We start from the raw sequence: 13,493 nt of genomic DNA, 5'->3' as shown, positions 1-13,493 counted from the left end.
TGATACTAACAAACTCAGAGTGACCGAAACGACATTTATCTGTCGTCGGTACTCTAACATCTGTCGATCAATGAACGACAAAGGAAGCGGCCCGACAAACAAATCGTTTATTGACCTGCATGTTTGCCGAGTTCTAGAACAGTTCAGTGCCGGATCCAAGATAAGTGATAAGAGATAAGTGGGGTCCGGTCATCCAGAACCTTTGATAAGGGGGGGGGGGGGGGGGGGTTTAGAGGAATCGCTCAATAAACGATAACTTGTTTGTATTAGGACATAACAAGTTCTCACATTAAAACGCTCAATTCGCGAACGATTCAATTGAGTTGCAACCCGCGAAAACCTTCGTTCTTCGTTACACCTTTTAGAACGTTGTCATCTATTGTAAACAAGAGAGACCAAACATGTTGCGTAAAATGAAAGTTCGGCCGGTTACTCAACTTCTAATTTTTCCAGGGGAAAAAAGCCCAAATTATTACCTTCTTGAAGTTTAAGATCTACACAAATTCAGAAGCTGTTTCTTTAGCGCAATTGCTAATCTCGCACGAAGACCCTCACACCCGCACACTGAATTGGGCAAAAGACTCACTCGCTCCCAGATATAGTCTGGTCCGCGAAATTGAGAAAGCGCGAACACGAAAATAAAACGGGAGGAAATCTCATCTTCCCTTCTCACGCGCTCATATTTACGCGTGTCTTTCACTCTCGCGTCTTTTTCACTATCTGAGAGCCTGGAACAGGTTATACTCTCTTTTCCCTTTTGCAACATTGTAGGTTGGTAATTATTGGATCTGTAAAACAAACAAAAAAACAGATTTAAAACAAATCTCTTGGCTGTGATAGTCCCCCAATAAGACTGATAAGCATCCCTCCAAATTTTGCAAGTGGCGCCCTTTAATGCGCTCTAATGTTGAATTGGCCGTTTAGGTTTCAACCCGCATTGTTTGGTTGGAACTATTATGCGGCACTTTTTAATAATTACGTTTTTTCCAATTAAATAAATGAATATATATAACTGTATATAAATTTTATAAATGTGCTATGCATTTCCCTCCTTTATGCTCTGTCTCATGATGATTTCACACGGTGACAGAAATGTCATTCATTCTCGTCGGCCCTGGGATGCCGTTCAGCTCTCATCAATCCCAGTACAGGCTGCTTATCGTAAATGATTCGATTTCTCTTTCAATTTGGTCGTTAAATCTAAAGCAGATATCAATCAAAATCTCTGAAAAGCCAAGTCATTTATTGCTCCCTTCTAAATAACCGCAGCAGCACAAAGTACCTCTCGCAAGACTCTCCGGAAAACTACAACAGTAACTTTATCGCACCACAAAGGGAGTCAACCCCGTTGGATCGAAGGCGGCACTTCCCTTAATTGGCTTAGACTGTTATGTGCCACTGAACAGGGTATGGTTTTCACTATCACTATTTTGCGTCTCGAACAAGGTGTCTTTTCGGACCGGAATCTTTAAAAAGAGAGTAAAGATTGACGATGCTCAGTCCACATGAGAAGAACCAACAATGTATTTTTTAAAAATTCTAATCTCATGATGTTACTTTTAGAAACGCTTAATTTCTTGTGCGAAACAAAATAAATCAGGGTCGGGAAATAAGGTAGTCTCCCTAGCAGCCGTTTTTTGGATGTCACGCAACGCTCCCCCATCCATCCGCTCCCCCATCCATCCGCTCCCCCATCCATCCGCTCTCCCATCCATAAAACGGCTGCGAGGGAGACTAGAAATAAGGTCTCTTGTCTAAAACAGAGTAGCGAAATCAGAAACTTGTCTTTTGAGGACAGGATCAAAGGCCTCGGGGGCACAACTATACCTAAACTTCCCTTGAATGCCCCCCGGCCCCCTCCTCCCACACCCTCTGAGCAGCCAACCTTGTTTTCATAGTCTCACCCTCCCTTCTCCGATAAAACAACGGCGATTAAACTACATACATGTTATCACAGACACTAGTACAAACTGATTTATTTACAACACCACCAGTTTCAGTGCTAGAACTATTTACAAAGCAATGAACTCAACTTATTTTTTCTCCTATTACACTAGACATCATAATTACTATATCTGTAAACTCTTTTTCGCTCTTTTGACACTTATATCAAATTCAGTACACTAGTCAATACAAATTAGTATGGTTGGTATCTGTATGGGGCACGGCTGTACGGTAGTCTTGCGGGCTCAACAGGTCTGATTGTGAACTGGTCAGGGTGGAGCTTCGGTACACGGTTTGACTTGACTGAGAGTTGACGACTGACAACTGTTCTCTGGTTTATATCTCTAAAGTAGCTTTCCATCGCTGGACAGGACACTCGTTCTCCTTGTTTCCAGTGATCTGGATAGGGTTGGCTAACAAACTGGTTTGACGGGCTGGTCTGACAGAGGGATGAAATCTTTCTCTCCAGTTTCCTCGATTTGGCTCGTCGATTTTGAAACCAATACTACAAGAAAGATAACAAAAGTCTGAGTTATGAACTGAATAAGGGCAACATTAGACAAAATCTACACAACACACAGCACAGTCCGATAATAATTTGTATGGATTCCAAAAAACTTTCTGACAGCAAAATAGCGCGTTTATTTATTAATTGCCTTATGAATTGTAAAATTAATATAATTGAAATTTCACATCATATAAAGAAAATACCATGGCTTCACACGTTTCAAAGATTCACTACAAGCACAAGAGCCGATTGAGGAAATTATAGCGATGACTAACATGCCTGATTTGAAGCGTAACTTTGCAAGACTACCTGTAATCACGGTCCGACAAATGCATATTTGCTTCAATGCATTTGAAAAATCACGCTGCAATTGCCGAGCCTTGAATCGATAATCATAGCTTAAAGTCCCGTACCGAGCGTTTTCAACTTACCGTTCCCGCAAAACTGAAAATGATCAGAAACAAAATCCAACTGAAATTCCGTTCGTCTTATAGTACAAATGTGCACTATTTCCTGTAATTTACGCTCGTGAAAGGAAACATGAATGATAGAAACTCACCTTCAGACTTTTAGTCGTAATTTCCAGTCTTTGTACCAGTTCCTCCTCGTCTTTTTTTAGCAAATATGGCCGCCGTCTGAATGCTCGTTCCAGCTCCCAAACTTCGATCGGCGAGAAACGTTGTCGTTTCTTCTTCGTTTGATCGGGCTCACTGTCAGAATCGCTGCTGGAGCTTTTGACGTCAGAGTAAGGAGTTAACGGTAAACTGGTTGCACTGTAGCTTGGACGGGGGCTTGCCGCGCAGTCGGAGTAGGGCGATAACGGCGGACTGGTATCACTGTTGCATTCTGTTGAAGAAAAATTAACACTTGCTTGAAAACTCGTCCTAAATACCTTTTTATTGTTGAAGTACTGTAAGATCTTTCTCAGTAAAACACACTGTGTTTTCGTTGTTTATGTCTTCGAAGCGGTTGGGAAATTTATGGTTCGTATAGTTTATATGGACTTGGAGACTTTTTTAAGTAACGAAAGTCGATAAAACTTTCAAACAGGCATGTTAAAACAACAAAAAAGACTTTCGATTAACAAAGTGAAATTTATATTAAACTGTGTAGAAAAAGCCTGATGGAATAACTGCATATACAAATGACGTCGTAGTTACGTACGTTATACTTACCAGAACTCGAAGAAGATTGAGTGACGTCACTTTCTACACCCAGGATACTGCAGATGGAGAAGTCCGTGGGTGACTTGGTGCGAATACGGGACCTACTGACATGCGTAGAACGTACAAGAGAATCTACAAGTGAAATAACGGATTTCATTTGATGACACTCCATTTCAACAGATTTAATTAGCTGGATCTGATACTAACAAACTGAGTGAAGAGTTAAGTTGAACCGAAACCATATTTATACGTTCTCGCGTCGTCGGCACTCTGCCATCTGTCAATCAACAAACAACAAAGCTATCGGCCCGACAAACAATTTGTTTATTGACCTGCATGGTTGCCGATTTCTAGAACAGTTAACTTAATTAAACGGCGCGGACAGTCGGTTTTTTTAAATGGCATGAAATAATAAGACGTCGGCCGCGGTATACAGGATGACAATCATAATATCCGAATAAAGGACCTGTCAGAAATGGCACGCGACGGTTTTTTTAAACACTGAAACGTCAAACGATTAATTACCTCAAATAAGACGGATGAATCGCTCAATAAGCCATAACTTATTGGTATTAGGAGGGTCTTAATGTTGTGGTTGCATTGAAGGTCGACGGTTATATTTGTCCCTGTTTGGATGGTTGACGGTTAAATTTTAGAGCTTTTGAAGCTTAACGGTTATTTAGTGGAAGTTTAGTCCAAGAGGTTAAGTAAAGTAATGTCCTTAACTTTTCTATGAATAAATTATATTAATAGTAACTGTTATGTTTTGGAGGTTGTCTTGGCCTTTCACAAAAAAAATATTATATTTTCAGATATAAGCAAGTTGTTGGGCTTTGTAATGTCTAGAGAGAATGTTCTTGAGAACACGAGAGACGCTCAATTCGCGAGCTGTGAAACCACTCACTTGCTCTGCTACTCGCAAAATCCTTCGTTCTTCGTTACACCTTCTTGAATGTTGTCGTCTATTATGAGCAAGTAAAACAAAGTATGTTAATAGCCTACAATGACAGTTAGGCCGGTTCAGCTCAACTTTTAGTAAAAGCCCAAATTACCACTAATTTAACCGGCTTAAAGATCCACGTTGCAGTTTTTTTAGCGCGATTCACTCAGTAATTCCTCACTTAGACCTCCGAGGATGCCCAAGCTCAATGGAGAATTGGACAAAAGATGTATACTTGCTATTCTCGCTTCTTTTCTCCTTTGCAATATTGTAAGTTGATGATTATCCGATCTGTTGAAAACACAAAATAATAGATTTAAACCCACGTCTGATAGCTGTGATAGTCCCGCAGTAAGCAAGTCTGATAGGCAGCCCTGCAATTTTATTTGCAAGTTACGCCCTAAACCTCTCCTTAATAATTGCGCTCATCTGTTGCCAACTATGTGCGCTGTCATGTTGATTGGCCGTTTTGGTTCCAATCAACTCGCAATGGTTTGAACTATTAAGCCGCACTTTTCGATCGCTAAATTTCTATGCTTTCCTACCCATCCGCGCCCGGACCCTTAAGCGGCTTAAAAGCCAGCCTAATCTGTGCCCCATTTGATCAAATTTAATGTACTATGGATTTTTTTATGCGTTTTCTTCATAAACCACACATGCACTACAGAGGAGTTATTCATTTTTGTCGGCCCTAGGATGCCGTTCCGCTTTCATCAATGCCAGTACAGGCTGCTCATTGTAAATTCGATTTCCCTTTTAATTCGGTCATTAAATCGAAAGAAAATATCATTCAAAATTCTGAAAACCAAGTTGTCACTTGTTGCTCCCTTCTAAATTGCCCAAACACTTTCGGCAAGGCTCTCCGGAAAAACTACAACATCACCTTTATTGCACTACAAACTAGGGGCAGCCACGCGGAGGGTCGAAGGCACCGAGTCCCTTAAATGGCCTAGACTGTTATGTGCCGCTGAACGGGGTATGGTTTTCAGGGATACAAGTTTTGAGTTTGTTGTTGGTTTTCTCCCTTGCTCCGAGAGGTTTTTTTTCCGGGTACGCCGGTTTTCCCCTCTCCTTAAAAACCAATACTTTCAAATTCCAATTCGATCTGGAACGCACGGACACGTTTCAACGACTTCTTATGAACTCCTTAGTGCTCCGTGGGTAAACAAATTGCAAAATTTTACAATTACAATTTTACAATTTCACTATTTTGCGTCTTGAACTTTTAACGAGGAAATCTTGTTTCAAGTAGAATTAATCGACCCCTAGACACCGAGCAGTCTCTTATTTATTTCTCTTTTGAGTCACAGTAGCCTTTTTCGTTCGCAGCGCGTCGCTCTGAGGAAGGAAGGATGACCGCTCGTGGGTCTAATCGCCTCCTCATGTCTTATCTTATCTCCAAGCAAGCGAGACTCACATCTACTAAGAGCGTTCTTGTTCGCAATTGAACACGCAGCATTGTGGGCCGGGTAACTAAAATAAAATTCTCCAGTAATACCGTAAATTACTAAAGGCTTTTGTTCCTTGAAAACGCTCTTTTTGTACAATAAATTTTCTTTTACCCCTGTAGAACGTGTTTAAATGATTTGTTTTACCAGTGGGAGTATAGCAGAATTTGCTAGCCCTTGGAAAAAGCTGGATCAGATCGTGCAGATGAACCTCAGCTTAACCCTACCAATCTCTTAATCATCAGCTCTTATTAGAAAACTTGTAGCAGCATTTTCTATTGTAACAATGAACGTCTCGATTTTGAGCGCCGGAAACTTCTCTCAAAGCCATTCACTTCTATATTCTATCTTTTATTGCTGGATCGAAGTGTCCGTTTGAACTGTCGTTCGAAGTAAATTCCCTGGCATATTTTGTTTACATATAAATAAAGAGCACTCTCTAGTGTGAATTTACTTACGCACAGACATGTTAGATGGCCGGACGGCTAACTCCTGCTAGTAAACAATGCTATGAACAATAATAATAATAAAAACCAAAATCAAGATTACACCTTATTCAAGAATGGTGGTAAACTAGGTTAAGTTTTTCTTTTCTCTTATAAATAAATTTGTGGTCCTCAACGCATTCAAGGTAACAGTTTCTAATTTTGAATATACAATTGAGTCAAAGAGGGCTAATTAGCGTAAATATAATAACTAGAGAAAAGTTATATTCTAAATACAGTAATTACCGGTACTATTTAGAAAGATTTCGAGCCAATTAGCACCTTGTATTATTGTATAAATTATTAATTATTACTCTTTGCCAGCCATCACTGATGGTAAACATTTTTACCTTTTGGCAGAATGTCTGGCTCGGGAGGACATCATCTTACGAGAGCGGGACTTAACAGGTAATGCAGCTGCTTTAAAAAGATTTCCCAATGCTGATTTTAAGTGATTGGTTTAAGTAAAAAGTTATCCAGTTATTTTCTTTCTTTATTTTATCATTCATTTATTTACTTTTGCTAATTTCGAGGTAACTACGTAGTTGACATAAAACAGATTCTCGGAAGGCTTGCAAGTGGAATCAGCCCATTTCAGAGTGTAAACATTCTCTGCTAGCAAAGTCATGGGGTTTTTTACTAAATTAGTTTCGTACTATAACCTTTAAATATAAATAAATATATTGCCACTACGATTTCAAACTTTCCTGCGTTTTAATTTATTGCAGACTGAATCTGGCCGGCAAACAAATGGCTTGTAATTGCCTTTGTCGTCCCTTCCTCTCAAACCTATTGAAGTCAATGCTTCTATTACTTCAACTGTTGGATTTTGACCCTGAAGTATCAGCCGCTAGAAATAAACGAAAAGAAGCATTATTTTACAGCATAGAGTCAGCATCACATGTGGGTAACATAACCAAGGTAGAGAAGACAAAAAGTGGACTGGATTGTGCCTTCTTGTGTTTGCAAATGCCTCAAGGAAGTTGCCTGTCATTTAACTTTGGTCGGATAGCCATCAACGGATTACACATTTGTGAGCTTAGCAATTCTGAAAGAGCTCTTGAACCACACAAGCTGCTAAATAGAACCAAGTTTGTCTATTACGGCATGAGAATGTCTGTAAGTATTATTTTCAAGGGTAAGAGATCATTTTTTTTCCTTCAGTAGTATCTGCGAAATATTTTCATTTCGGTTTAAAAACAGTATCCACAAAAACATACTGATAAAAATTTTCGAACTTGGCCAAGTTCCGAAGTTAAAGTGTAGTTTAAGCTTTGTTATAGTCAGGAGCCATAATCGGGGGTAGAATAATAAAAGACCGCAAGTGCTGGTTTCCATCGAAATAGCCAAATGTGCTATTTTTAGAACAAACTGCGCCATCCTCAACGTCACAAACTCGAGCGGAAGCCTGCCGCGAATTCGCGCGGATCTCGTGTGGAATTTTAAGAGATGGGTGATCGTTTTGGGACTTTATTTAGGTGTTCACTGAACTTTCCAAGTGCTTCATATCTCGATATACAATGCATGCACAGTGGAAGAATGAATCAAGGTTATATTAACATAATTAGAAATACGTTTATCGCAAAAACCTTGCGAGGCTGTAAAGGGCCAGCGGTAAGAATAAAGGGAAACAAGCCAAGGGGAAAAAAACATGATTAAAAACAAAACAACAACAAAACAAAACGAAAAAAAAAGATAATTATACAAAGAAAAATGAAACAGCTCAGAGCTGAGAGTCGACCCTGCACCATCTGCACGGAAGGTCGGCTACTGGATCACTCCGCAACGCTGCCAAGGATAACGTTGAGTAGGAAAATTATTATAATTATTTAAAGTATTATTTCCGTGAAATTCTGCCGGTAGACGCTGCTTGAAGCTGGTGGAGCTGTATTTATTATGAATTCAAAGATTTATTTGGGGAAAATGATTTATAATTATTTGTTGTTGTTGTTGTTAACTTTCCGCCCTCCTTTTCCCCGCAGGTACTTTTGTTTGTTTAGTCCGAACGGGATATTCTTCGCACGACTGATCTACGATATCTCTTTGTCACTGGATTTGTCAAAAACACTGTCACTACGGTGTTTAATATAACATAAGTAGAATCACACTCACAGCCATCACATTTAGAGTTATTGTCAAAGGGTTTCGCCTTTAGGTCTTGCCTCAAATTCAGAGGATGACAGAAATGGAATTTATTCATCTCCTACGGAGGAAACATCCGACGCCATTTTGTTTGTTTAACCTTTTCTCGTCGCCCTCGCAAAAAATGCGTGCGCGTGTCATACGAGATGACACTTTTTTTAAAAAAAAAATAGCACATTTGGCTATTTTGATGAAAACAACCCCACTACTCGAAAAGATATCCAGCTGCGGTCTCCTATCCCGATTATGGATTCTAGTTGTAGTTAATGTGCACTTAATTAATTACAACTACTTTATATAATTATAAGCATTCTACTGAAATAATTAGAAACAAATAATCCAGATAGAACTTAACAGGATAAAATACTCCCGCCAACTATCAGGAGGCCAGTTAGCTATATAAAAACGTGACATAGCCAATTTTATTCCGGAAGACTGAAAAAAAAATCCAGCTTAAGTGGTCGGAACGGGAATGGAACCCCGGACCGCCGGATTGAAAGTCCGACGAACTCACCCGCACTCGGTTACGTTGCCTCTCAGAAGAGTTTGATGACTCTTTTCCCCTTCTCATTCAGTGAGGTACCTTTCTCTTGAACGAAAGCAAACGCTGTCGCTTTTTTACTATGAACATGAGAAGTAATATATATTTCGGGCCGTTTTCTAATTTTTAAGTAGAGACAGAAAGGCGAGTTCCAAAAACTATTGTAGATCTTTCAAAAGTGTATTTTGTCATGTCTTAATTATCTTGGCGGAGTAACACTATTAATTCTTAACGCTCAGTTACAAGCATTATTACCTTGTACTTACAGGATCTTATCAGATTTTTGCCCTGTCTGTCATCCCCATGTCGGAACGGTGGATCGTGTGTTAACGGCCCAACCTTGGAGATGTTCACGTGCAACTGTTCTCTGGAAATTAGAGTGCTACCTTACATTGACCACAAATGCAACGTCAGTAAGTTGCTACGTTTAATTTCGTATAGGTGACACAAAAAGGTTTCTCTAGTATAAACCACGAAGAAAGGAAAACTTCTAAATAAATGTTAAGCATCAGTTTTAAGGTCTCAGTCAGACCGTCACGGAATTCTAATGCCTGCACCCACACACAGAAAACGCACTTACCCCAGGCTAGCAACGGAACAGATTCCGGTTTGAAATTCAGAAAGAGGATTACTTGTAAGATAGCGTTTCCTTGTAATGATCTCGACCAATTTTGGTTAAATTTTGTCGAAAATGACCATATTTTCCCAGCAAATGCCCGTAAGAATTCTTGATTCACCGACCAAAACGTTGGAAACCAGGAGCAATGAGAACTCCCTTCCTTATCTTGATTCACTTTTTCTCTGGACTTAAAGTTGCCACTCTGAATTAATTTTGGGGCCTATTTGCCGTCTGTGTGGACGAACATTGTCTCAAACTCTATTCAAGAGTTCATTATTTTCTGAGTAAAAATGCCACCAAGATCCAAGAATTTTTCAACCCTCATCATTTAAATGTCTTTGAATCAATTAACTAGTAATAATTCTCAAAGATAACTGAATGGAGCATTCTGATAAGCAAATTCCTGGTAAGGCTTTTAAAGTACCGACCACTACTTAACCTAACGACAAAAATTAAGCTTTAAAAAGAAATGTCGAGATTATCTTTCGAAGACTAAAGCTGCCGTGAACATTCGGAAATGGGGTTAAGACTCCTCAGGCCTCTAAGACCATGGAACACGAATTCTCCCCGAGAAAAGTTTCCCGAAGTTTATGCGTTTTCTGGTTTATTCCAGACGAATCTCACATCGAGGTTGTAAAACAGCTACATGTACAAGGCGTTATGCAAGCACAAGTGGGCAAGCTTCAACTCAACTATTTTGAGGCTATGCGACTGTGTGAAATACTCAACGGGTCTCTCGCCACTTTGGATCAACTAACCGCTGCCTGGCAAGCTGGACTTCAGATTTGTAGGTAAAGCAACTAAAGAGTAGTAGCTTATGAGAACACTTGCATTTCCCCTGGTAAAGCCTCATGATTGAGCGGCGGGAATTAGACACTTTTTTAGTACTGACTAGTAGAGAGAGTGAGCCTCAGAGAGTGCAACTTTTCTTCCACTGTTCCATTTTTGTGTTTTTGTGAAATGGCTCATATTTTCAACTGCGGATAATGATCCTCGCAGTTCAATAAACAACCTAAGCGGTTGAAAAAGAACCTGAAGAAAATATCAACTGCAAGGACCATTTCCACTTCCATCAGTATCTTTATCCACTGGTCGTAATATGAGTCATTTCATACATTTCCTTTCATGTCATTTCCACCATCGGGTATACTAGCTACCAACTCACAATGACCTTCTCTCAAGTTGGTTTTAAGTTAGTTTTATGGATCGGAAAGAGCGTTGCACCCGGTCATCGCAAAGGTAAAGGTTCGATTCCCAGTCAAGCCTTGATTTTTCAGGTTCTTTTCAACCGCGAAGGTTGTTTAGGTCTTTTCCACTTTCATAATAATAATCATGATATTTAATTTAATGTTCTCATTATGGTACATTTTGTTGCACTTTTTCTTTTTTTATTTGTAGAAATGGTTGGCTGATGGAAGGCAGGATGGCGTATCCAATGCAAAAAGTAGATGAAGATTGTGGAAACAGGATAGGGATTATAGGAGGAGATCGCGACATAAAAAAGACGCGACTTCTTAATGCCTGGTGTTACACTTACATCGCTTAAACCACAAATGACCCAATCTTTAAATATGGGCTTTGCTTCTGTTAAATAACTTCAGTAATATAAGGATTTGTTTCTAAAACCTAAAATTGTAGATTATCGTAACAAAATGCACTGAAATAAGACGCTGGCTGTGGTAAACTAGATGACAAACATAATTACCGAGTAAAGTGTTTTTCAATAATAGCAAGCTACGATTTTTGCACTCAAGGCAGCATTACCTTGTTTCCAAAGTCTTCCTTCCCCTCTTCATCCGTTCAACAAATTATAAAAGAAAATGAACGATTAACAAATAACTTCATGGTATCACTTCTGAAAACTGTTTTATTTACAACACTACCAGGTTCCTTTCTAGAACTATATACACAGCAATTATTAAAAATACTTTTCCCCCTACACTACTAGATGAGATATATCCAATGCTATCTAGTTCGAGCTGTTACGTCTAACTTATAATATTTGTAAAATGTTCTTAACATATATTCTTTAGCCTACTTATCAAATTCAGCACAATCTTACAGAAAAACAAAAGTCTTAACTTAGTATGGTTGATATCTGCAGAGGGCACGGCTGTACGGTAGTCTTGCGGGCTCAACAGGTCTGATGGTGAACCGGTCAGGGTGGAACTTCGGTACAAGGTTTGACTTGACTGAGAGTTGACGACTGACAACTGTTCTCTGGTTTATATCTCTAAAGTAGCTTTCCATCGCTGGACAGGACACTCGCTCGCCTTGTTTCCAATGAACTGAATAGGGTCGGCTTACAAACTGGTTTGACGGGCCTGTCTGACAGACAGATGAAATCTTTCTCTCCAGTTTCCTTGATTTGGCTCGTCGGTTTTGAAACCAATACTGCAAGAAAGAAAACAAAAATCTGACTTATTAACTCAATTAGGGCAATAACAGGGAAAATCTACACAACACACAAAACCGATGATGACTTGTATGTAATTCCAAAACATTTTCTGACAGCAAAATAGCGTTCAAATTGCCTTATGAAGTGTTCAATTAATTAAGAATTTCAATCAAAATTGCTAAAAAACATGAATGGTTTAGAAAAGAACGATGACTGACATGAAACAAAACTTTGCAAGATTACATGCAACTACTGTCCGACAAAAACATACGTACTTGTATTCAAAACATTTTCTGACTGGAGTGAAAAATCACATTGCAATTGCCAAGCTTTGAATCGATAAACATATCTTACTTCCCGGCAAAACTGAAAGTGATTTAGGGCCTGTTTACATGGAGTGGGGGACCCCGGTCTAGTGGGGTTGGTTTCTTTTGTTTTCACGCTCTGGGGGACACAAAACAAAAGAAACTTACCCCACTAGACCGGGTCCCCCACTCCATGTAAACAGGGTCTTAGTCAAGAACAAAATCGAGCTGAGTTTGCATTTCATTTTAGATTACAAATGTTCTTTGTGTCTTGAAATTTACGGTACAAGATAGGAAACGTGAAAGATAGAAATTCACCTTCAGACTTTTAGCCGTGATTCCGAGTCTTTGTACCAGTTCCTCCTCGTCTTCTTTTAGCAAATATGGCCGCCGTCTGAATGCTCGTTCCAGCTCCCAAACTTCGATCGTTGAGAAAGTCGTGCGCTGTCGCTTTTTCCTCGTTGAATGTTCGGTTTGAGTCGCAGCTTGATCGGGCTCACTGTCAAAATCGCTGCTGGAACTTGTGATGTCAGAGTAAGGAGTTAACGGTGGACTGGTTGCCCTGTGGCTGGGACGCGGACTTCCGCAGTCGGAGTAAGGCGATAATGGCGGACTGGTAGCACTGTTGTTTTCTGTAAATTAAAGAAGAATAGACTTTAAAGTTTTCGCATGTCGCGTATTATTTCCTCTTAATCTACTTAAATGCCGTGTGAGACACATATTCAACATTAACATAGACACATGTTTTTATGTCTCTTCCTAAGGACAATTTTCGGTTTGGATAGATATTTTAAATTTGTTTCATTATAGTATTATCTAGCTAGCTTTAACCAGCAGAAATCTCCTGTTTCAAAGCTGAATATTTCTCTTTTTCTGTTTCCGAAATGGATTAAAATAGTAGAAAGGCAACGGGATAAAATTTTATATCGAAAGGGAAATGTATTGATACAATTGCCAAATGATGTTCTCGACTAATTAAGGGCTCGAGTATCTAAGA

At 39.4% G+C, this 13,493-nt stretch overlaps 1 protein-coding gene across 1 annotated transcript; it reads left to right on the top strand.

The window, feature by feature from the left end:
- The first annotated feature begins 6,852 nt into the window (after positions 1 to 6,852).
- On the top strand, positions 6,853 to 11,339 carry LOC140949204 (uncharacterized). Its single transcript, XM_073398432.1, has 5 exons — positions 6,853 to 6,899; positions 7,220 to 7,610; positions 9,443 to 9,587; positions 10,407 to 10,584; positions 11,192 to 11,339. Exons 1-5 carry the CDS (start codon positions 6,853 to 6,855, stop codon positions 11,337 to 11,339), a joined length of 909 nt encoding a protein of 302 aa, XP_073254533.1.
- The last annotated feature ends 2,154 nt before the right edge of the window (positions 11,340 to 13,493 follow it).

The sequence above is a fragment of the Porites lutea genome, chromosome 9 (assembly GCF_958299795.1).
Source record: "Porites lutea chromosome 9, jaPorLute2.1, whole genome shotgun sequence".
NCBI classification, from domain to species: Eukaryota; Metazoa; Cnidaria; class Anthozoa; order Scleractinia; family Poritidae; genus Porites; species Porites lutea.
Note: the sequence above shows the minus strand (reverse complement) of the source record. Positions and strands in the feature narration are given on the sequence as shown.